This window comes from Phymastichus coffea, unplaced genomic scaffold (assembly GCF_024137745.1).
Source record: "Phymastichus coffea isolate CEN01 unplaced genomic scaffold, Cenicafe_Pcof_1.1 PCOF00003, whole genome shotgun sequence".
Classification (NCBI taxonomy): Eukaryota; Metazoa; Arthropoda; class Insecta; order Hymenoptera; family Eulophidae; genus Phymastichus; species Phymastichus coffea.
Genome location: NW_026706814.1, coordinates 3,609,427 through 3,633,474, shown reverse-complemented (window position 1 = coordinate 3,633,474; position 24,048 = coordinate 3,609,427). Strand labels below are relative to the sequence as shown.

At 33.8% G+C, this 24,048-nt stretch overlaps 2 protein-coding genes across 2 annotated transcripts in view; one reads left to right on the top strand and one right to left on the bottom strand.

Annotated features, from left to right (window-relative positions):
- LOC131664014 (N-alpha-acetyltransferase 11) overlaps positions 1-24,048 on the bottom strand; it is an 80,863-nt gene that overhangs the window by 41,053 nt on the left and 15,762 nt on the right. The gene's annotated exons all lie outside the window — the stretch shown is intronic.
- Positions 7,184-8,896, top strand: LOC131664579 (piggyBac transposable element-derived protein 3-like). Its single transcript, XM_058935791.1, has one exon. It carries the CDS (start codon positions 7,184-7,186, stop codon positions 8,894-8,896), a length of 1,713 nt encoding a protein of 570 aa, XP_058791774.1.

The window sequence follows — 24,048 nt, the reverse complement described above, 5'->3', positions numbered from 1 at the left end:
CGATATAACTGTTAGTGATAAAACATTGACTGTTTATTTCGATTTGTTCAATCTCAGCGGAGATAATTTAGAGTTGCATACTTTATTAGGGTTTCATGAAAGTTTTAACTCAAACTTTCCATGCAGAATGTGTTATATGGAAAAAAAAAATTGCCAAAAAAGCTTCAACGAAAATACCAAGTTATTGCGTAATTCTGTTAAGCATAAAGCAGATATTGAAGAAAAATGTAATGGTGTGAAAAACGGTACTGTATTTAGTAGCATTCCGGGATTATCCTATGCATGATATTTTAGAAGGCGTATGTAGAATTGAACTAGGAGAAATTTTTCATCAATTCATATTTATCGACAAACTATTTACATTAAGTACGTTCCAAAATTGAATACAACATTAAACAAATCGTGATGCGAGGAATAATTTGATTGAAGTGAATGAGGATCATATTAAAAAGAAAAACATAGTTATAAGTGCGTCAGAAAAGAAGTTTTTATTGTTTAACTTAACGTTTTTGATTGGCGATTTGATTCCTAAAAATAATAGAGTATGGAAAATCTATTTGTCATTGAGAAAAATAACGTTTTCGATATTTGCTCCATTGTTTAATAACCAAACTATTTCTATATTACAAAAAGTACTATATTGAAAATCACCACTCACTATATTATAAAATTTTGCATAAACGTCTCAAGCCAAAACATCACCATATGCTACATTATGCGAGAATGATCAAGATATTAGATTTACCTTCCCAATTTTCATGCATGCGTTTTGAAGGTAAACACAGACCACTAAAAAACATAGCCAAATCAACTACATCGCGAGTCAGTTCCGCAAAAACGTTGGCCATAAGAAACCAAATTGAATTAAATTATCGTTTCTTAGTTAGCGAAGGCTTTCAAAGTAAAATTGAATACGGCAAACAATTATTCCATAGCGTCATATTTTTAGTAACAATAATTTATATAAATTAATATTACCACCTGATATAGTTTCTGACTATGTGCCCATATCGTGGATCTCGATATTTGGAAAGAAATATTCGAATGGATCTATTGTAATAACGAATGTTTGTAAGGAGATCGTACAATTTGGAAAAGTACTTGATATTTTGATAAAGAAACAAACCAATGATGTTATGTTTTTATATGATAATTTGAAAAATATTACGTATTCAAATCATTTATGTGCCTACGAAGTTGAAAGCACTCACCAGTATGGTATTATTTCATATAAAACTATGCCCAATATACGAAGTGTGATCAAAAAGTAAGGTGAATTTTGAAATTTAGCGGGCTACGTCCGTTCGATCTTCGACTTTTTTATTTGGTTATGTCGGTACACTCGTCTAGAACATACGTTCCAAATTTATGTTACTTACGATATGTAATAGAAATATGTATAATAAAGATCAAAATTAAAATAAAAATGAAATTTTTCTTTTCTCCTATATTTATTAATATCGTCTCTCCACTGTTCCGAACACAGAACTTTTATTTGAATGTTAGTTTTCATTATATTCACCTAGGTGGCTGTTTGTTACTCGCAAGTGGCTAGGAAATCGTCCGATTAGTATATATAAGGACATTTTAGACTCTAGAATAAAGCGAATCATGGCGAATTGTGAGTCATCGTTGCGAAAACATACTAACTTGTATTAGCGATTTGCGTGCGAATTTTTACCTGCGTTAACCAATAACATATAAATTATAATTTGTAATCCCTAAAATATGCTAATAATGTATAAAAATAGAATATCTTTTTAAAGTAAATAAGGTACATGTAGTAATTGTAATTGAAGAGGAAAATGCAGAAAAAATTGTTATGAGATTTTTCGTTTTCTATGTTGATTCAATCTATAAAATGGCAATTGATGTAACATTTGCCTGTGTAAAATTGACATAACGGATAATCTTGAATTAACAACAAAGTAGTAATCAATTTAACATCCTCACGCCTGTAGATTTGAAATACCGTATGATCTTGACTCAACATCAGTGTTGTCAATTTAATAGACTCGCGTCTATAGAATTGACATCGAGATATTTTTAAGTTAATAGTGGATCTGCTATTGTCGTATTTCAACAGCGAGAAATTTGTTACAACAAATTTTTTTTTTCAGTATAATTATCACTGAACAAGAAAAAACTTTACTAGAAGACTTAGACGCCAACTCTGCAGAAGACAGTACACCGATAAAATCGATTAAAATAAAAGAAGTATTTGAAATAATTAATAAAACTAATTACAAAAAAAACCCGAATACAATACTATTACAGAAATAATGATAAAAAGTTAGCTTACAATTATTTGCAATGTTTTATGTAAAATACTTATGTAGTAATTGTTTAATTTATTTAGATTTTATTTGTCATTCTATAGTTTTCATACTATTCTGATTATGGATTTTCTTTTATCTATTTTTGAATTTTTGTTTTTCTGTTAATTTTGTTCTCGACTATCTTGAGTTCGTTCGGTAATTTGCTAAATTATGTAATTGCATTTATGTATCTATTTTTTATATAAAAAACCTTATTATTTTCGGGACTTGCACGTTGTTGAATCTTGTTTTTTCGCTTTTGTTAGAAATACATGTTATATTGTACTCTGGAGAGATTTGAGAAGCGCGCTCGCTACGACATAAGGCTGGAGTACGCGACACCAAACACGTACGAGGTGTGATCAAAAAGTAAGGTGAATTTTGAAATTTAGCGGGCTACGTCCGTTCGATCTTCGACTCGAACTCGACTCGACTCGACTTGGAAAAATTCTATGTGGAATTTATAAAAATATCCATCTGGAGTTCGTCATAATCCATCTGGATTTCAAAAAAATGAATTTCACATAATATCCACGAGGAAAAACTTCATGGAAATCCATAAAAATCAATATAGAATCCACAAGAATCCACGTGGAAATCCATGTGGAAATCCAGCTGGATTTCCAGCTGGATTTTTTAGATAGGGCACTCATTCATCTTTCGTGCTTCAATATCATTTTAGGATTTGTACCTGATGTGATGCACTGTATTTTTTTGGGTATTTGTAAACAGTTTGCGTATTACTGGTTTGACGAAACAAAAAAATCATATTCTCTCAAGCGTCTAATTCCCTTTATTAATGAAATTTTATTGAAAATTCAAGCGCCAAAGCAATTGTCTCGACTGCCTCGCTCTTTACAGGAAAGGAAAAATTTGAAATCGAAAGAATGGGAGAACTGGTTATTGTATTACAGCTTGCCAATTTTGAGAGAAATTGTGTCGCAAAATCCTGTTTTTCAGAAATACGAAGAACACTGGCAGCTACTGGTTGAAGCTGTTTCAATCTTAATGAGTGCTTCCATTCGTAGATCTGATTTACGAGAGGCTGAAATATTGTTACGAAAGTTTGTTGCGAGAACCGAAATATTGTACGGAAAAAAAGCAATGACGTACAATGTTCACCAATTGTTACATATTCCTGAAAGCGTTTTAAATTGGGGACCACTTTTTGTTCATCACGGTTACCCTTTTGAATCGACTAATGGCAAAATTTTACGTATGATTAAAACAGCTAAAGGAGTTTTGCATCAGGTGTGCCGTAGACTCGAATATAAAAATAGTTCGATTTTGTTAGAACAAATTATTTTAAACCAATTTGAAGACTCACCAGTATTAGATTATGTCCATTCTTTAGAAAAAATATATACACAAAAATCAGTGAAAGTAGGGGATAACGTACGAGGTGTGATCAAAAAGTAAGGTGAATTTTGAAATTTAGCGGGCTACGTCCGTTCGATCTTCGACTTTTTTATTTGGTTATGTCGGTACACTCGTCTAGAACATACGTTCCAAATTTCAGCTTTGTAGTATGTTTGGTTTGTTTGTGAGAGGCATCAAGGTTAGAAGTGTTTTGCGTGCTCCACGATTTGCTGCTGTCTAAAAACATGGATCAAAGAGTTTGCATTAAATTTTGTGTGAAAAATGGAATCAAATGTTCCAAAACACTTGAAATGCTGAAAGTGGCATACGGTGAGTCTACTTTAAGCCAAAAAAATGTTTACAAGTGGTATAAACTCTTCCAAGAAGGCCGAGAAGACACCGACGACGAACCTCGTTCTGGACGCCCCAGCACATCAACAACTGATGAGAATGTTGAAGAAGTGAAGAAAATAGTGTTGGGAAATCGTCGAATTACCATTAGAGAAATTGCTGATGATATTGGCATCTCATTTGGTTCGTGCCAATCAATTTTGACGAGTGTTTTAGACATGAGACGTGTGTCAGCGAAATTTGTTCCGAAATTGCTCAATTTCGACCAAAAGAAACGTCGCATGAGCATCGCCCAAGAGCTACTGAATGACGTCAACGATGATCCAGATTTACTCAACAGGGTTATAACAGGTGACGAAACATGGGTATACGGTTATGACTTCGAGACTAAGACTCAATCGTCCCAGTGGAGGCATTCTGGATCACCAAGACCAAAAAAAGCACGCCAAGTTCGATCAAATGTAAAGGTTTTGCTTACAGTTTTCTTTGACTGCAGGGGCGTGGTGCATCATGAGTTCTTGCCACAGGGTAGAACAGTAAATAAGGAATATTACCTGCAAGTTATGCGCAATTTGCGCGAAGCAATCCGCCAGAAACGTCCGAATTTGTGGAAAAATAAAAATTGGCTTTTGCACCATGATAACGCCCCTGTTCACACATCGTTGCTTGTGCGCGAATTTTTGGCTGAAACCAACACAGTAACGATGCCACAGGCACCGTATTCCCCAGATCTGGCCCCCTGTGACTTCTTCTTGTTCCCAAAACTGAAGAGGCCCATGAAAGGACGGCGTTTTGCCACGATTGAGGAGATAAAGACGGCATCGAAGGATGAACTAAACAAGATCACAAAAAATGATTTTTTGAAATGCTTTGAGGATTGGAAAAAGCGTTGGCACAAGTGCATTATATCCGAGGGGGATTACTTTGAAGGAGATAAAATAAAAATTGATGAATAAATAAATATTTTTTGAGAAAAATAAAAATTCACCTTACTTTTTGATCATGCTCGTATGCGTGTATCCCCTCCAGTGCACATTGCATGATAGGTGTTTGTTGTTTTAGTCACTCCTTCGTCTGATTCGGCGTTATTAGCCCTATGACCAAGAAGCTCACAATTATAGCACTGACAATTAGTTAATATTCAAATTTATCTTTTTCTATTCTTTCAATTACAGCTCTATTTATTTATCCAAATATGGTAGTAGAGCGTGTTTCTGTCTCATCACACTTAACCTAAGCACACTCTTGAGTAATAAGTAAAACCGTCGAAATAAGTGTACCCGTGGACAAAAACAGGAAAGCAAAGAGAGTCTGAACACGAAGGAATGTTCGAGAGCTGACAAGAAGAAAACATGGCGGACAAATGTGAAATTACGATACCAATGTTTGATAGACAAGATTATAATATGTAAAAAAAGAGAATCACGTTATATTTTTAATTTAAGAAATGTGATAAGTTAATGCGAAGAAAGAAAGAAGCTATACACAAAGAAGAAAAATGGATCGAGAAGAATGTAAAGGCCATGAATCACATTTGCAGTGATATATCGAATAAGTAATTAGATTTTGTGGGAGATGAAGAAACGTCATACGGTATAATAAAGAAGTTAGATGGTATGTATTTAAAAGTGTCAATGACTACAAATAGTTTGCAGAAAATTACTACAAAATTAAAGCTAAATAATTCATAATAAGTAAATCAGAAGAATTTTTCAATAAGTTTGACAAAACTGTAAATGAGTTAAAGAGTGCAGGGACAAAATTAAGCGAAAAAAAATTAAATTACATGTTTAATACAATACCAGATTCATATAGTTATATTAGCAATCTAATTGACACGTTAAAGGAAAGAGCCGACTATGTGAGAAACAAAATTAAATTGGCTAAGCTGAAAAATCAAAAGATATCTGAAGAAAGGAGATCAAACGCGTTTAAAAGTCGGTCACTGCGCAAGAGGATATTAAGGTGACGGCTAGGTAGGGATCAGAGGTAGCCATAGCAGAGTTCACGGCAAAGTACGACATGGTCAACAAGCCGGAATGAGCAAGCAGAATAACGAAGGAGCGAGCGTGTAGGTATCAATAGAGAACGTGACGAAAAGAAGCGAGACGAATGGTAATCGTGATTTAGAAATAACTTAGCTCCCATTAAGGCCCAAATGTGCTAAATTTTCAACGAATCTTCATGCAGTTATTTTTCATATTATCTGCACCAAAAAAAATTTCCAACGCATCATATCCGACGTAAAATTTGATGTTCTTTCAGAATATGGCGTCAGAATTTGTCTAAAGTCACTGCTAAAAAAGTTATAATTAAATATTTGCAAAAGAAAGCGATTTTTTCAACTTAAAAAGATTTTTTATTCAAAATTTTTTAAAGAAATTGATAAAGATGCACATCTTTTTACAGCTAGAAACGTGTCCTCGAGTCCTAAATTTTAAGACATATGGGGTACAAAATCGAAAATCCAACATGGTAGTTCTCAAAATGGCGTCCGAAGTGATAATTTTTTTGAAAAATTTCAGGATGCTATAACTTGAAAACTATGAGCTTTTCTGAAAAAATGCTTAGAATGAAAAGTTTTTAGAATTCATCAAGAAATACACTGGAATTTGTTCAGATTTTTTTTCATGAAATTTTGAAAATTTTTTTTTTCCAGTGTATTTTTTGATGAATTCTAAGTATTTTTTGTTCTTTCTAATTTTTTCCAAAAGTTGATAGTTTTCGAGAAAAAAAATCATAAACATGTTATATATATGTATATACATGCATATGTTAATCGGCTTCCGCTGGGTCGCCGTCCATGAGCAGAACAGAGAAGCTTACTCTGTAAGTAAAAGCGAGTTACCCAATAAGATTATGAGTTTGACTAAAGGGTACAGTGTGTAATACAGTAGACCCATTCTTTTAAAGTCACTTGACCGTTAATCGTTAAATAGTGATTTTTACTACATTTTTCTTTGAGAGAATAGAATTGCGAAATCATTATCGTTTTTTCTATGTTCTTTGAAAAATTTTCATTTCATTATTTCCGAAAATAATAAGAGTACGCATAAGTCGATTCCATTTTCATCTTCTTGAACAGTGCTGCTCATAGGAGTTGAAAGAGATTTTCCTTTTTATCGTAATTTTTTGAACATTGCCGTGTACAAAATATGTCGAGTACGGCAAAAAAAAGGAAATCGTCTCGAATAAAATCAAATGTATGTGTTGAGGAAGATGAAAATTCTCGAATAATCATTCTTCCTTCTGCCGATTATTCCGGCGAGTCAGATTCGGATGTTGAATCTGAAGAAGTAGGTGTCGCAGATCATGCTGCTATTACAGATTTTCAGGATGAAAATGTATTACACGAGTACTCAGAATTATCGGGTGATGTTCCTGGTATATCTTATCGTAAAGTTTTGGACACTTATGGTGAGAACCAAGAAAAATTAGAACCAGACCATGAGTATGAATGGGTGGATGGTGAATGTGTTATCAATGATACTCCTGATAATGCTTTATTGCTCCCAACAAATGTTCAAAATAAAATTCGCGATTCTTCTTTGGTAGATCTATTTCAACTATTTTTTTCTTTAGAGTTGAAGGAAGTTATTGTTGATGCTACTCGTGAAAATGGATATGATCTTACGATTGAAGAGCTAGATGTTTTTGTTGGGATATTAATTACATCTATGTTCAATGGCAGAAAATCCCAAAAGGATTATTGGTCCAGACTGCCACTTTTACGTTGTGAACCTATAGCTGCTGCTATGTCAAGAAATAAATATTCTACTATCAAAGAAAAAATTAAAATGTCTAAAGATAGCGATGGTAACTCAAATGACAGAGCTTGGCGTGTCCGAAAGCCATTAGAGATTTTTAGAAAGAATATAAAATGCTTTGGTTACTTTTCAACAGCTCTATCCGTTGATGAGATGATGATTAAGTTCTATGGTCGAACGGTCTTGAAGCAGTACATACAAAATAAACTTGATCGTTTTGGGATAAAAATGTGGGCTTTATGTATGGTCAATGGGTTTCTCTTAGACTGCGATATTTATTGCGGAAAAGGGACGAATATTTATGCTTCAGAGACGAACCCAAAACTTAGTAAATGCGCTTTAGGTAGCCGAGTAGTTCTTCAAATGGTTCAAAACTTGCTTCTGATAGTCACTCCAAGAAAATTGTATCAATATCATCTTACATTTGATAATTTCTTTACTGGTCCAGATTTATTGGTACATTTGAAAAATATAGGATTACGAGCTACAGGAACTGTGAGATCAAACCGAATAAAAACTACGAATGAAATTGATAAAAAATCCAAGAGAGGAACGTTCGTTTCAAAATATGATAAAAACAGTGGTTTGAATTATATAACCGTTATGTACTCGAAGCCCCTTTCGGTTCTTTCAACTTGTGCTAGTGTAAGGCCTTTCGGAACGGTGAGAAGATATTCTAAAGAACAAAAAAAGAAAGAAACCTTAGAATTTCCAAGAGCTTTCACATTCTACAATCAATATATGGGCGGTGTTGATCTTCACGACTCGCATTGTAGTAATTTGAGAAGTCCTATAAGATCTAAAAAATGGACGTGGGTTATTTTTATGAGACTCATTCAATCTTCGATAACGAATGCTACTGTTCTGGAGAATTTGGTAACTCATGACAAAAAAATAGGAACGAAAGACACAGCACAGGCTGTTGCTGAAAGCTACTTAGCAAAATCAAGTTACAATTTGGAAAGACATAGATATGAAACAGCCCCGGGAAAAAAATATTGTACCAATAGTAAAAGTTGTGGTAAAAGGACCACAAAAAAATGTACTGAATGTAATACTTACCAATGCTTATCTTGTTTTACAGCAAAACATAAGAAGTGATTAGTCATTCGAAAACTATGGTGAATAATTCGCGGAAAGGCAAAACTTATGTTAGCATTATCATATGAAAAGAAAAAGCAAATGAGAAAGTAATGACGGGAGAAAACAAAATAATATCGAAAAGACCTGAAAGGACTAAAAAAAACACAAAAGAAATAAAACACAAGAAAAAAAACAAAAAAACAAAAAAATGAAAAAAAAAACAAAACAAAAGATCCTTGTGATTCCACCTCCACGCGGTTAGGATTGGGCAACGTTGAAATTTATCAACGGCTAACGGAATTTACAAGACGCCTCATTTTTCCTAATCAATGATATATGCTTTCAGATTTCTGTATTTTGGATTTACGGAATACAGCATGCAAAATATTTGAAATTTTTTTCTCAAAAACTATCAACTTTTGGAAAAAATTAGAAAGAACAAAAAATACTTAGAATTCATCAAAAAATACACTGGAATTTTTCCAGAATTTTTTATAAATTTTTAAAAATTTTCAAAAAACCAAAAAAAAAAATTTTCAAAATTTCATGAAAAAAAATCTGAACAAATTCCAGTGTATTTCTTGATGAATTCTAAAAACTTTTCATTCTAAGCATTTTTTCAGAAAAGCTCATAGTTTTCAAGTTATAGCATCCTGAAATTTTTCAAAAAAATTATCACTTCAGACGCCATTTTGAGAACCGCCATGTTGGATTTTCGATTTTGTACCCCATATGTCTTAAAATCTAGGACTCGAGGACACGTTTCTAGCTGTAAAAAGATGTGCATCTTTATCAATTTCTTTAAAAAATTTTGAATAAAAAATCTTTTTAAGTTGAAAAAATCGCTTTCTTTTGCAAATATTTAATTATAACTTTTTTAGCAGTGACTTTAGACAAATTCTGAAGCCATATTCTGAAAGAACATCAAATTTTACGTCGGATATGATGTGTTGGAAATTTTTTTTGGTGCAGATAATATGAAAAATAACTGCATGAAGATTCGTTTAAAATTTAGGACATTTGGGCCTTAATGGGTTAAGACAACGGGTGCTCTGATTATATCATTAAAAATGATAAATGCTTAAAAGTTGGGTCAATTTACAGCAACAGGTAAAAATATATTTAGAGAATAATAAATATATAAATGCTACAAAAATCGGAATAGTACATACTTATTTTACGATTTTCGAAAAACATAAAAAGGTGGTTATCAAAAATTCCTTTTTTCTAAATAAATGAATATAAAATTAATAAATTTCGGAAAATTAACTGATAATGATAATGTGATAACTTGTAATGCAGTACATTACAAAACTTTGTCTGAGAGTGTTGCACTACTTGCAACACCTCAGAGAAGCTATCCCCGTACCATGCTGCCCCGTAACCAGCCGAATAATTATGTCCTACTCGCGCCCTAATAGAAACCCTACTTTATTTTCAAATTCATCTACCATGTCCGAGAAAATACGCAACAAGTCGAAGAGCGCGATCTGACGACTGACGAAAAGAAAAAAGAAGCGCACGCCGATGAATAGTGGAGCGCACGCACACGCACACTTCCGTTCACATACGGGAGCGAATGCGGCCATTTTGAGGCGCCAAGACAGATTAAACAAGAGCGAGCGAGACAGACTATGACTATTATGGAAATTAGCGAAATGAAATGTATATTGTAAAATACTTAGCGAAAATTGAAAATACATCTACGCGACCGCTACAATTACATAAGCGACAAGTAATCAATTAAATTAAATCGACATAATTGACTGATGAAATTTGAACTTCTGACAAAACTCGCTGTGATGTCACGACCAATAAGCGAATTAGAATAAAATTTGATTTCCGTCCGTACTGAAAAATAAATAGGAGTATGAGTAGATCTTTCTCATTAATTAATGCTAATCGACTTAGTGGAGGGGGGGGGGGGGTCAGAGAGGAGAAATAGCGATTAGGTAGGAGATAAAATTAGGGCGCTGCTACTGTTTTAATTTGTATATTGATCAATGACGGGAATATTCCGAGGGTGCTACCGATATCCGAATTAGCATATCGGTCAATAAAATGATTTTTTCTCGGAAAGAGGCGAAATAAGAGATCATTGACCATGACGAGCCGTTGCTCGTACATTATGCTACTAGTAGTGAACTTAGCTGCACACAGACTTTTCTACGAGCTAGAAAACCGAGTGATTTGGAGCGAGAGAAACTCATTAAATTTGTAACAAGTAAGTAGGTAAAGTGCCGCTTGTTTAGTGATAATTAGGTTGCCGAGCGTAATTCATCGGGTTACCGATTCAGCTGTAATGTGTGGACGCGTAACCGTATGAACGAAATACTCCTGACCAAATTACGCTGACCAACCGCAATTTTTTTCTGACTAACTCGGGCGTAAGAGAAGCTTAGGATTTAGATAGTTAGGTGAAGTACTGCTCACCATCGAGAATTGGGCGATTGTGTGTATAATTCGCCGGGACGTGTGGATCCGTTGCCACAGCGCATTCAATATCGTACAGAGTCGCACTGACATCTGCCATTTCGACCAACCATGCACTCTAACTAGAGAATAAAGGAAAGTGAAGTGTAACCAATATGTTATTTATGCCTCGTTGACTTTTCCCTCCTTGCATGCTGATTTTATTTTCAGCCGTGGACGGTTTGTAGCGAGGATTTCTTTGAATAGTTCCAAACGTTAGGTAACTATACCCTCAACCAGAGACGTCGAGTTGTTTCCTATGCTGCCGGCATTCTCAGGACATTGAGAGGACAGGGAACGACCAATGATTATTGGAGCGGCCTGGGAAAGTTATCGGCGTGAGACCAGTCCCTTGCCCGATCTACGCAGTCGCACAGCTGATAATCAGAACTGCGCGCCGATTTCTGTTCCTATTCCCGACGATCGCTGTAACCAACAAACGGCTGTCTGACGCCCTTATAACTTAGTCGGGAAAATGAGTCTAAGCATTGTGGCGGAGGTGTTTCGTGTGTGCGGCTTAAACCCCCCAAAACTTTAGCCACAAACTTGCTCACTAACGCTCGCTCTACTATTTTAAATGTATCTTTTTCAGCCTGTTTTTTCGCGGTACTATTTTAAATGTATCTTTTTCAAAAGCACGTTTAATTTGTCAGAGGAAGAAATTGACGCTAATAGACAAAAACAATTTCGTGAAAGAAACAAAATTCATAATGAAAAAAAATATATACGAAAGAGAATTGATCGCGAAAATGATGCAAAACGAAAAAAAAACTCATAAACTGGACATAATAAATCGTGAAAAAGATGCTTTACGTAAGAAAAATTCTAGACATGAAAATATAATACATAATTATAAACGGTGAAAGATTGCAGTTTCAACAGTGCCACAATAGATAAAAATGATGATAACGAATATTCTGAAACAGAAGCGTAAGATTACGATAAATTGAAAATTAAAACAGATAAATGTAAAAAAAGTGTAGTGCTCAATTATACTGATATAAAGTTGATGAATTAAAAAAAAATTCAAAAAAGCGAAAATATGAAGTTAAATATAGTTTAAGAGAACTATCTGTAGTATGTAAAAAGTTAAAAATTGATAATGATTTCAATAATAATTATCAAACGAAAACACAATCTACAAAAAAAGTATTTAATGAAAAAACTATGAAAAAAATGATAAGATATAATGAAAAAATTTAAACTTCGATTTGTAAATTAAAGATGATAGCACGTATAGCAAATAAAAAATTTGAAGAAAATCTTGTTATTGAAAATTATTTGGGTTTAATGGATAAAGAATACAAAGAATGCAAAACAAAATATTTCAAATTCTAGTATACTCATGATAAAAAATTTTCCAACTGCTGTTATAAATGTAACATAAAATTACCTGATAATCCAGAATTTAAAAAGGTATTAGAAGAAATAGGTACTGGAAAATCAAAAGATAGTAATGAATTTCGTAAAAATGTAGGTGTATATAACAATCTATTAGTATTTGCGAATTTTGAAGCTAATTTTTCTAGATTATCTGAAGTAGGTCTTCAGGTTATTCGAATGTTTGGTCAGATGTTTCATAACGTACGGGGTCTGTCCGGAAAGTATCGGTCCTACCTTTATATTTTCGTGCTAGCGTTATTCTTTATCATCTGGTGGGTGGCATTGTTCAAAGTAATCCCCAATTGATTGAATAACACGGTTCCATCGATGTTTCCACTTTTCAAAACAGTCCTGGAACTCACTTTTAGGGATAGCCTTAAGTACACTCGTCGCATTGTTTTCAACCGTTGTTTTGTCATCGAATCGATGTCCTTTGAGTGGTTTTTTTAGTTTTGGAAACAGTCAAAAATCACAGGGGGCTATGTCGGGACTGTATGGAGGTTGTCGAAGCAATACGATATTGTGTTTGCTCAAAAACTGCTGCACAAGATTGGATGAATGGGCTGGCGCATTATCGTGATGGAGAAGCCAGTCACCACTTTCCCAAAAGTGCGGCCATTTTCTTGTTACTGCATCACGCAAACGTTTCAAAATTTGAACGTAGTATTCTTTATTGATTGTCTGACCTGTTAATGCATATTCGTGATGTACAACACCTTCACAATCGAAAAAAAACAATCAACATTGACTTAACATTGCTCCGACTTTGACGTGCTTTTTTTGGTCTTGGCGATTCAGAATACTTCCACTGTGAAGATTGTTGTTTTGGTTCAGGATCATAACCATAAACCCATGATTCATCACCTGTAATAACTTTTCTAAGCACATTATCATCATTATTGACCATTTCCAGATTGTTCAAAGCGATTCCTAAGCGAATGTTCTTCTGCTTTGCTGTGAGCAATTTTGGGATGAATTTCGCACACACGCCTTTCATTCCTAAATTTTCGGTTAAAATTTCTGAAATAATAGTTTTTGGTATCCCAAGGTCTTTTTATAGTTCTCGTACAGTCATACGACGATCTTGTTCGATTGCAAGTCGCACCCGTTCAATATTATCTGCGGTTTCTGTCGTCGAAGGTCGGCCGGAACGAGAATCACTATCGACAGAAGTGCGACCATCCTTGAACCGTTTATACCACTCTTTTATTCGTATTTTGCTCATAAACTCGCTTCCGAAGGCTTTTTGCATCATTTCAATAGTTTCCGAACTCGTTTTTCCGAGTTGAAAGCATAACAACGTACAATGATAGGATGTTAATAAAAACATCTTTTGCCTATGCAATGTACAATAAAATTCGAAAAGTATGCAATACCAACAATAATGGAAGCGTTAAAAATATATGGCAAGCAGCATAATACCCTAATTAATTCACCGTTTTTCCAAAAAAATATTGAATAACGATGTGGTAAAAATTGTAGCTGTACGTATGTTAGCATTAAATTTTTCAGTCTGAAAGCATCGTTCGTGAATGTATGTGTAGTTTATGAAAGGATATGAAATAATGAATGCGTAGTTTAAGCCAATATGATCGATATATTATAGGCCTAAAAAAAAATTGGGAAAAAACTCCACAAGGGTCGGTTAGGTTTGATCTTGCGTGCAAACTATGTTTTGTGATATTGTGATAACATGTGATCATGCGTTCAATCGTTGTGTAAAAAAATAAAAAAGGTGTTATGTTTAATCGATTACTATTGATACTTAAAGGTATGCATATATATGTGGGACGTAAAAGAAATTGAAATTGGTTAATTTGTGGCTAACCGACCAAATTATATGTGAAATGAAACACGTGGCGTTGTGATGTCGATTGACTACTTTGTGGCTAGTCGACTAATATAATGTACGTAATGAATTGATAGCTTTTTAGTCACTGTGGACTTGATTAACTATTTTGTGGCTAGTATTAGTATTATTAGTCAACCAATGATACGTATAAGTGTTTGTGTAAATTGTGTTTGTGTTACCTGAGTTCGAGGAGGGTTTGTCTCGCGGCGATTGTTAAAATAGCACGACTCAAACAAAGAGAACTGATTGGAAGAGTTCTTTAGAAACTAGAATAAATACGCTTCTATTAAATACTACTTTAATTGAAACTAATTATGTTTAACTCTACTACATTGACAAATTAAATAAGTTAAAGAAATTCTGTTTAACAAATGTAGAATTCAAAACGTGCGATCAGTTCGGACGAATGATTTATACTGCCTGACCTCCACAACTAACCGATAACGCGCTGTCACCCGAAACGCATACTCTCCCCTACTCTTCTTAAGTAAGAAAGACAAAAAAGTCATATAGTTAGGCATGCTGAGTAAGTATATCGAGAAAGGAGAAGAGAAAAGAGAGAGAAAGAAATAGTACGTGGCCACTAGGAGAGAGGAGAAAGCGCGACTATATTACAACCTTATACTTCCCCTTTACTATATATGAAATACTTTCGTCTTTCGACAAAACAACGTACTTTTAAATCTTATGACAATGTTTGTTCAACCAGGTGTGCTTATCAAGTATGACAAAATTTTGAGGTAGTACATTGGACGAAAAATTGACGCGTAATTGGGTAATAACCTAATCAATAAATATATTTATTCGTTTATAAGCCATATAAAATGTATTACTATATGTTGTAATTTAATCAGATATAAAATTTATCTTTTCAACGGTGAGAGTCCATTTTAGGTATATTTATTGACTAACATCTCTATGCGCAATACTTGATATAAGTCAACTTGTAATATCAGATTTCTTAAGTGGTTGCTAACTCGCAACGAACATCAAATAATGAGAAAAATATAGTATTAATTTATAGCTAGGATGGACTCATGATTTTAAAGATACATTTAACTGTAATGTGGAAAACGGTTATAATTTATATTATAATAATATAAATAATATAAAGATATACGAATTTCTGTTCACCCGATGGATAGGAGATGTTTTTATAAATCGAAAATAGAATTCCAAACATTACAATGCTGACTTAGCAATGTCGTTTTTACTTATGATTACATTGGTGATTATTTTTCTGTTATAAAAATATGATAGCTCTAAAATTTAAATAATAGAAATAAATGGACAGACCTTAAATTAGTCAGAAATGAGTTTGTGATTTATTTATATTTTTGGTTAATCAATTAAATTTATTTTGAATGGGACTAACAGATTTAATAACATATATCTATGAAACATGTTCAATGATTTAAAAACGGCTTGGCGTGGAAAAAAATCAGACTGCTAATGTTTTACTTACTTACAATAATTATTAATAAAATGCCTATTGAAAAATTTCTGACTATTTTTACTATCATCAAATTTAACTTAGTTATTATCCGGTAGCACGCACTATTGACTTTATTTCCGAATTAAGTTGGTGAATATACGCGCGTAATGAGTTAAAATATGTAGATCAATATATAGTTGATAGAGTCCAATTAAAAAAAATTTATACGTTATTTACTAAAAGCGGAACAATTTAGAAAAATATATAAAAAACATGCTATTATTAGTAAACGTAATATAAGAAATATATTTATTACTGTTATATGTATAAAAATAAATACATAAAATTTGCACTAAATTTCAATATGTTACAATCATAAAAAGTAAAAGAAGAGATCAAATGAAGATATATGATTGAAATAAAAAAAAATTGAATCGAACGGGAATCGAACCCATGGTAGGGAAAACGAAAGCATAAGGCGTGCGCCTTAGCTATATCGGCTATTGGCGCATTAAGTATTTTAGTCATGAAAGTTACATATGTTCATAAACGAGCATAGGATTTTAAGATTAAATATTTGTGCTTAGCCAATAGTAAATTGCTTCATTATTCCGGCATTGATCTGAAATCAACATAATTATCGATTATTTTACTTAAGCTAAGCGTAAACTCGAGCGGGGCTCGAAAGTCTAAAATGCTTCCGAGCGAGCGAGTAAGCGCACACCGTTGCTCCGCCTCTTTTAGTCAGCTGTAGCCAGACGTACGTTCCCCTCACTCAAAAGACGCACGTTTGTATATCCCTTCCATAGTTGAGAGGGGATCGTGTGTCCAGTTCAACGCTTGGCCGATACGGGGCACTCGAACCAGTCGCCCAGACCTGGCACGCTCTAAAGCATTGCGGTTAGCAATCTCTCAACTAATATCTGGACCTGATATTGTTGCAAAGGTATTTCATCAAAAAGTGGAAAAACTTAAAAATGAAGTAATAGAAAAAGGTATTTTTAGGAAAAGTATTGCTCACACTTATATAATTGAATTCCAAAAATGTGGACTTCAGCATATGCAAGTACGATAAATTTTTAAATCCAAAAAAAGTTGATGAATTAGTGTAGAAATACCAAATAAAAACATTTATCCGAAATTATACAACTTAGTAAGAAAATTCATAATATATGAACCGTGTGGTAAACACAATTTGAATTCTCTATGTATGAATGATATGACAAATTATACTGAAAATTTTCCAAGAATTTCAATTTAAGAACAACATTTGAATCGAATGGGTTTCCCCTGTATAAGAGAAGTAACGATGATGTAACTATAGAATTTAAAAGTAAATAATATGTCATATGTAATCTACTGTTTAGCTACACACAACGAAAATTAACAGTGTTTATTTTAAAGACGGAGATGAAGAATCAATAATCCAAAAAATATAGAAACTACGTTAACGGTATATTTGAATTGAATAAAATATATTCAAAGGCACGAGAATATTTATATTCAGACCTACGAAGGGGGGTCAATAAGTCTTTACAAAATCCAAGAGATGGCGCTTAAATTATGATGTTTTTGGCAAGCAATACTACTAACTAGATATCGTACAAAGTTTCAGCTCGATTCATTAAATCGTTTTTTTGTGAGCGTAGGTTCAACAAAAAGTTATTAGTTTATTTGAAAAATGGAAGAAACAGAGTTTCGAGCGGTTATAAAACATTTTCATTTGAAAGGCCTTACACCAAAAGAAATCACAGTTTAGTTGAACGCCGTTCATGGCAAGTCTGCTCCTGTGTTTAAGACTGTTTATAACGGGGTAAATGAATTTAAACGCGGCCGTACAACAACAAAAGATGAACCTCGTTCAGGACGCCCCCTAGAAGTGAGTACGCCCGAAATTATCAACAAAATCCACGATATGGTGTTGAGTGATAGAAGATTAAAATTGCGAAAGTTAGTTGAGGCTACAAGGGTATCAAAGGGTATAATCATTTCAATTTTGCATGAAAAATTGGGGATGAAAAAAAAATCAGCAAGATGAATGCCGCGTTTGCTCACTGTTGAAAATAAATTAACCCACGTGGTCACCTCTGAGGCTCTTTTGGCACGCATACGTCGTAATCCAAAAGACTTTTGGCGTTGACTCGTAACTGTAGACGAAACATGGGTATACCACTACACTCCTGAAACCAAAAAACAGTCCAAACAATGGATTGCTGCAGGAGAACCAGACCCAAAGAAGGCAAAGACAGTAAAGTCAGCTGGCAAGATTATGGCCACGGTTTTCTGGGATGCGTATGGAATCATCTACATCGACTAATTGGAAAAGGGCCAGACGACCACTGGACAATATTATGCATCATTATTAGGTTAGCTGAAAGAAAAATCAGAGAAACACGTCCTCACCTGAACAAAACAAATGCCTCTTTTTTCAAGACAATGCTCGAGTTCACACGTGTGCACTTTCGATGGCAAAAATTAACGATTTAAAATTCGAATTAATTGACCATCCACCATATTCGCCTGATTTGGCTCCCAGTGACTTTTTCTTATTTCGTAACCTCAAAAAATGGTTTGCCGGACAATGATTCATGTCGAATGAAGAAGTCATCGCCGAAACAAATGCCTATTTCTGAGGGTTTTCAGAAATCATATTTTTTTGATGGCTTAAAAAAACTGGAAGGACATTTAATAAAACGTATCGACCTTCAAGAAGATTATGTTGAAAAATAAAAAAAAAATTACATACGCAAAACTTTTTTTTTCCTTCTTTTTGTAAAGACTTATTGACCCCCCCCCCCCCTGTACCAATACATTATACTTTTGATGATAAGTCAAAAAATATTTGACAAGTCAAAAAATATTTTACATACCAATACATTATACTTTCGATAATAAGTCAAAAATTATTTCATTAGAAATCGTATTAAAAAACCTATAGTTAACCGAAGGCATTTAGTAAATGTAAAAGATCGCGAAAGATATTTTATTAGACTTCTACTACTTAATGTCAATGGAGCAACATCATTCCAAGAATTATGTACAGTTGATAATTTTCTCTATGATACATTTTATGAAATAGTTAAAGCTAAAAACTTGGTAAAAAATATGAAGAATGGGATCGGTACTTGCAAGAAGCTTGTAGAATGAATTTTCCGTATGCATTATGTGAATTATTTGCATTAATTTGTGTTATCTACAATTCAATAAATGCTATAGAATTATATGACAAATACAAAATGCATTGATATTATCCAAAATACAAAGAATATATCGAGGAAAACATGGCATTGCAATCAATAGACAAAATTTTAAAAGATAATGGATATTGTTTAAATGATTCTGGTTCACCTGAAAAAACGTCATACATAAATTACGATGTTACAGAATCGATTTCATTTGATGAGATTAGTGATACAAGAAATAAATTACAAGAAAAAATCAATTCTTTGAAAAAAGGACAAAGAAAAATATTGATGAAACATTACATTGCATAAAAAATAACGCAGATAAGAAATGTTTCTTCATTGGTGGATCGGGAGGGGTGGAAAAAGTTACTGTTTGAATGTTCTCATAGATTATTTAAAATCCAATAATATCCAATATGTTTACGTGACATAGACCGAAATTGCTGCAAATGGAAGAACAATACATACAACATTCAAATTACCTCTGAATATTACTGAATGTACAACTTGTAGCTTTGAACATAATTCAGTGGATGGTAAATTCATGAAGGAACTGCAAGTAATCATCTAGAATGAAATATTCAGAAACTATCACCAGGAAAGAAACAAGCTAAATATTATGCAACCAATAGTTTTTTATTTCCTTATTCAAAAAAGTATATTTACACTGCCGGTCAGTCACTTTTACCCCCCTCTCTCGAGCAAAATTACTTAAACTTGGAAGTTTCATATATTTTTGGTCAGAATTAACTTACAGAGACGAGCGGGAGTGCATTTGAAAGCTCTTTCTAAGAGCTTTCGAATAGTATGCATCGCAAAATTTATGAAATTTTTCTAATTTTTTCAATCTAATATCCATCAATGAAAATTCCGAAATTTTCAGTCTATCTTTGATAACTTGCCAATTCTAGGGAAAAAATCCCACAAAAATTTTAAGCACAGCATTTTCTTCCTTTTTTCAAACCCTATCCAAATCACTCATCAAAAAATGTTGTCCATCAAATATGACCCTTGTATGAGAAATTTTCTTGAAAATTGACATGTTTGTTCAACTTTTTATAACTTTGTAAATAAACATCCTAGGAAAAAGTGTACATGAAAGAAAATGTTTCTTTTTTCATGTAGAATACTGTAGAATTTTTTCAGATTAAAAAAAAAATATTTTTTTTATCCATCTTTCTATGGACGGTCAAAAAAAAGAAAGTAAAATATTCATCTGCAATGTTAAATTGTCTTCTTGTAAAATAAAAATTGTAGATTTCAAAAACTTGTTGTTCCCATTTTTTTTCCTCACAAGAACGTTGTTTTTCAACTATTTTTCATCGCTGTTTTTATAGCCGGTGCAAAAAAATATATATATTGTACAGGAAACGATAGTCAGTATACGTGTGTGTGTTTACACCCAGTAAGCACAGGCTTATTTAGTAGGTACCCAACAAGCTGTATACTCAAGTGTTTACAAATAAAGTTATATACGAACGCTCACCATATGAAATGTGGTATCTTCTTAAATATTTCTGTGTCTACGATTATGAGTAAACTAGTCGATCGCGAGCGTTTCAAGTGTGAACAACTGTTTGTGTAATGTGTAGTGAACATGGCAAAATCGAAAAATTTGTCCGTGCGTGAACGTAATAAGATCATTGCCCTTCATGAACTGCAAGTGACTAGTCACGCTATTTCAAAGCAGTTGAAAATAGACAGGCGCACAGTGGCTTATAATATTAAATTGTCGAAAATAGGCAACGCAAACTAAGAAGAAAAACTACTGCCAAAGAAGAAAACTACATTTGTTGAACAAGTTTGCGTAATCGAAAAGCCACTGCCTCTGAACTTACCGCAGATATCAATAAACATTTAGAAAAACCTGTGAGTGTAAAAGTACGGTAAAAGACGTTTGCGAGAGAAAGGACTTTTTGGTCGAGTTGCCGTTAAGAAGCCACTTCTACGATGTGTAAATAAAAAGAAACGCTTACAGTGAGCAAAAAGTCAGAAAAATTGGACTATTTCTGAATGGAAAAATGTTTTGTGGTCTGACGAGTCAAAATTTGAAATTTTTGGAAGTAGAAGGAGAGTATATGTAAGAAGACGAGTTGGTGAGAAATATAATAGTGATTGTTTAGTTCCAAGTGTGAAGCATGGTGGTGGTTTAGTTGTGGTATGGGGTTGTTTTGTTGGATCAAAAGTAGGTGATATTGTGAAAATTGATGGAATCTTAAAGAAAGAAAGTTACAAAAACATTCTACAAAGGCATGCTGTAACATCAGGAATTCGATTAGTGGGAGCACAATTTCTGTTTCAGCAAGATAACGATCCAAAATATACATCCAAATTATGTAAAAATTATCTCTCAAATTTAGAAAAGAAAAAAAATTTGAAAGTTATGCAATGGCCAGCCCAGTTGCCTGATTTGAATCCCATTGAACTGCTCATTGAATGGGAAGAGCTCGATCGAGCAGTGAGAAAATCTTGCCCAAGCTCTGCAACTAATTTATAGGAAATTTTACAAAGAGAACGGAACAATCTCCAAGAAACTACATTGGACAAACTAGTCGCAAGGATGCCAAGAATATGCAAAGCTGTTATCAAGCATAAAGGAGGGCACTTTGATGAAAAAAAAGGTTTAATTTGTGTGATACAAGTTCTAATTATCGCAATTTTATGTTAATTACAAAGTCACTATTGTTACGTGTTATTGTTATAAGACGGTGCATTTATTTATACTAATTTTATTTATTTCGAATGATATTTAGCAAAAAATTTGGTTCATCGTCCTATCGCATTTGGTTACTTTTGTCTATTTTTTGTTATCTATTTCTATGTTATGACATTCTACTAAAACCACGCTAGAATCAAATCCAGAGTGAAATAGCAGATAATCTTCAAGTTTTAGACTTAACGAAACTTATGTAAAGTTATTATTTCAAAGTTATTATTCGATTGAAAAAATTAGAAACCCGATTTCATAAATTTTGCGATGCATACTATTCGAAAGCTCTTGAAAAGAGCTTCCAAGTGCGCTCCCGCTCGTCTCTGTACGTTGATTCTGACCAAAAATATAAAACTTCCAAGTTCAAGCAATTTTGCTTGAGGGGGGGGGGGGGGTAAAAATGACTGATCGGCAGTGTATTTTTGGTACATTTTAACAGGACGTGATACCACATCTGCATTTTTTGGTATAGAACAAAACTCAATTTTTGAAAAAGTAAAACATGAAACATTAATTGATGTAGCATCAATTTTTTATGATTCATCTTCTTAATTAATAAGCAATTATTAACAATGGGATAAAAACTATCCAAAGGCTTTGTTTAAATAGCGCTGATAAAGTGATCCAAAGAAAAAAGAAACAAGATTTAAGTTTAAGCGAGCTGGGTTAGTATCATTATCAAGGGCATGCTAATAAATCTTCATTTAAACTCAAAAATTTACCCTCAACTAAAGGAGCAACTGCCGAACACTGTAACAGGACGTATTTGCAAGTACAAGCCTGGCTAGGCAATAAATTAAATCCTCTTAAATATGGTTAGCAAAGGGAAGAAAATGGTTTACAAGTAATATATTTGTTCGCGCTATTTGCGCTTCAGCATGGAGAGAAAAAAAACGAAGCGTATACACATGACGAAGATGTGTCTCGGCGCGTTAATGGCCTGCTTTATAACTGTAAGGGCCTTAGTAAAAGCGATCGAACTGAAGCGCGTGATAGTTTATAGTGTGCCTACTGTGGCACATCTGTTTTTCCTTGTTGTTAAAAACAGATGTCCGTTCTGGAAGCACGTTTGTGGAAACCCAATTGCTTTAGGACCGACGCGTAGTGCTGAAAGGATGCGTCATATAAAAAAAAGGGACTGTTGCCCAAAATCCTTGCCTGCCCATCAAATCGGCAACCTAGGCGCGTTGCCACAGTTCATGTGTGCCCGAAACGTTGGGGCTGTGGTGCATCCGTGTGTGTAAGTTTAATTTTAAAAAATACAGTAAAAATAGGAGCATTGTTAAGAAGTAAATAAAATAATAATTTGCAATGGAGAATCACGGTCCGGCCGCTGCTCTCTGTCGAGCTCTCGCTAATGCCCGCGCGCTTTGCCAAGCTGAGTGTGTGCACCGGTTGAGCACACTCTCATTGTTTTGGTTTTTCTGATTTGAGGTGCGACGGCGGCGACGGTGGGCTGGAGGGAAAGCCCGAACCCAAGCGTCGAGCATGAGCGAGGAGACATAGTGAGAGAGAGAGAGAGAGAGAGAGAGAGAGAGAGGTAGATGTTGACAGAGCTACGCGCGCACCCTGCGATGACGAAGGAGAGGAATCGGCAGTTGGGCTCGATCTTTTAACCGATCGCCGCGCGCACAGTTTTGTAAGAAACAATTTTGTGAGTTTTTCCACGTCCTCGCCGATAATTATTGTGGCGAAAACGTGCCCAGTGCGCCGAAGTGAGAGTGTGAAAACTGTTGTCTGGGAAGAACCCAACCAGAATTAACAATAGCAACAACAGGATCAACAACAACAATAGTCGCAATAACAACAATAATAGTAATAATAATAACAATAATAACAATAATTCTCTCTCTCTCTCTCGTGTATCCTTATCTGTCACATAATATTGTTAATTATTGTTAGTTATTATAACATGATATTGATGTAAAAAGATGGGCTATTGTAAAAAAAATAGAAGTTAAAATTCCATGGTTTAAAGCTTCACATAGATAGATACAACTATTCCAAAAAAAACATCACATTGTGTCACGTAAAACAATAAAATTTTTTACTACTTGATCTATACAGAAGCTAAAAGATCAAGAACAAAACAAAAAAAATTTTGTTAACGAAGTTAAAAATATCATAAGAGTT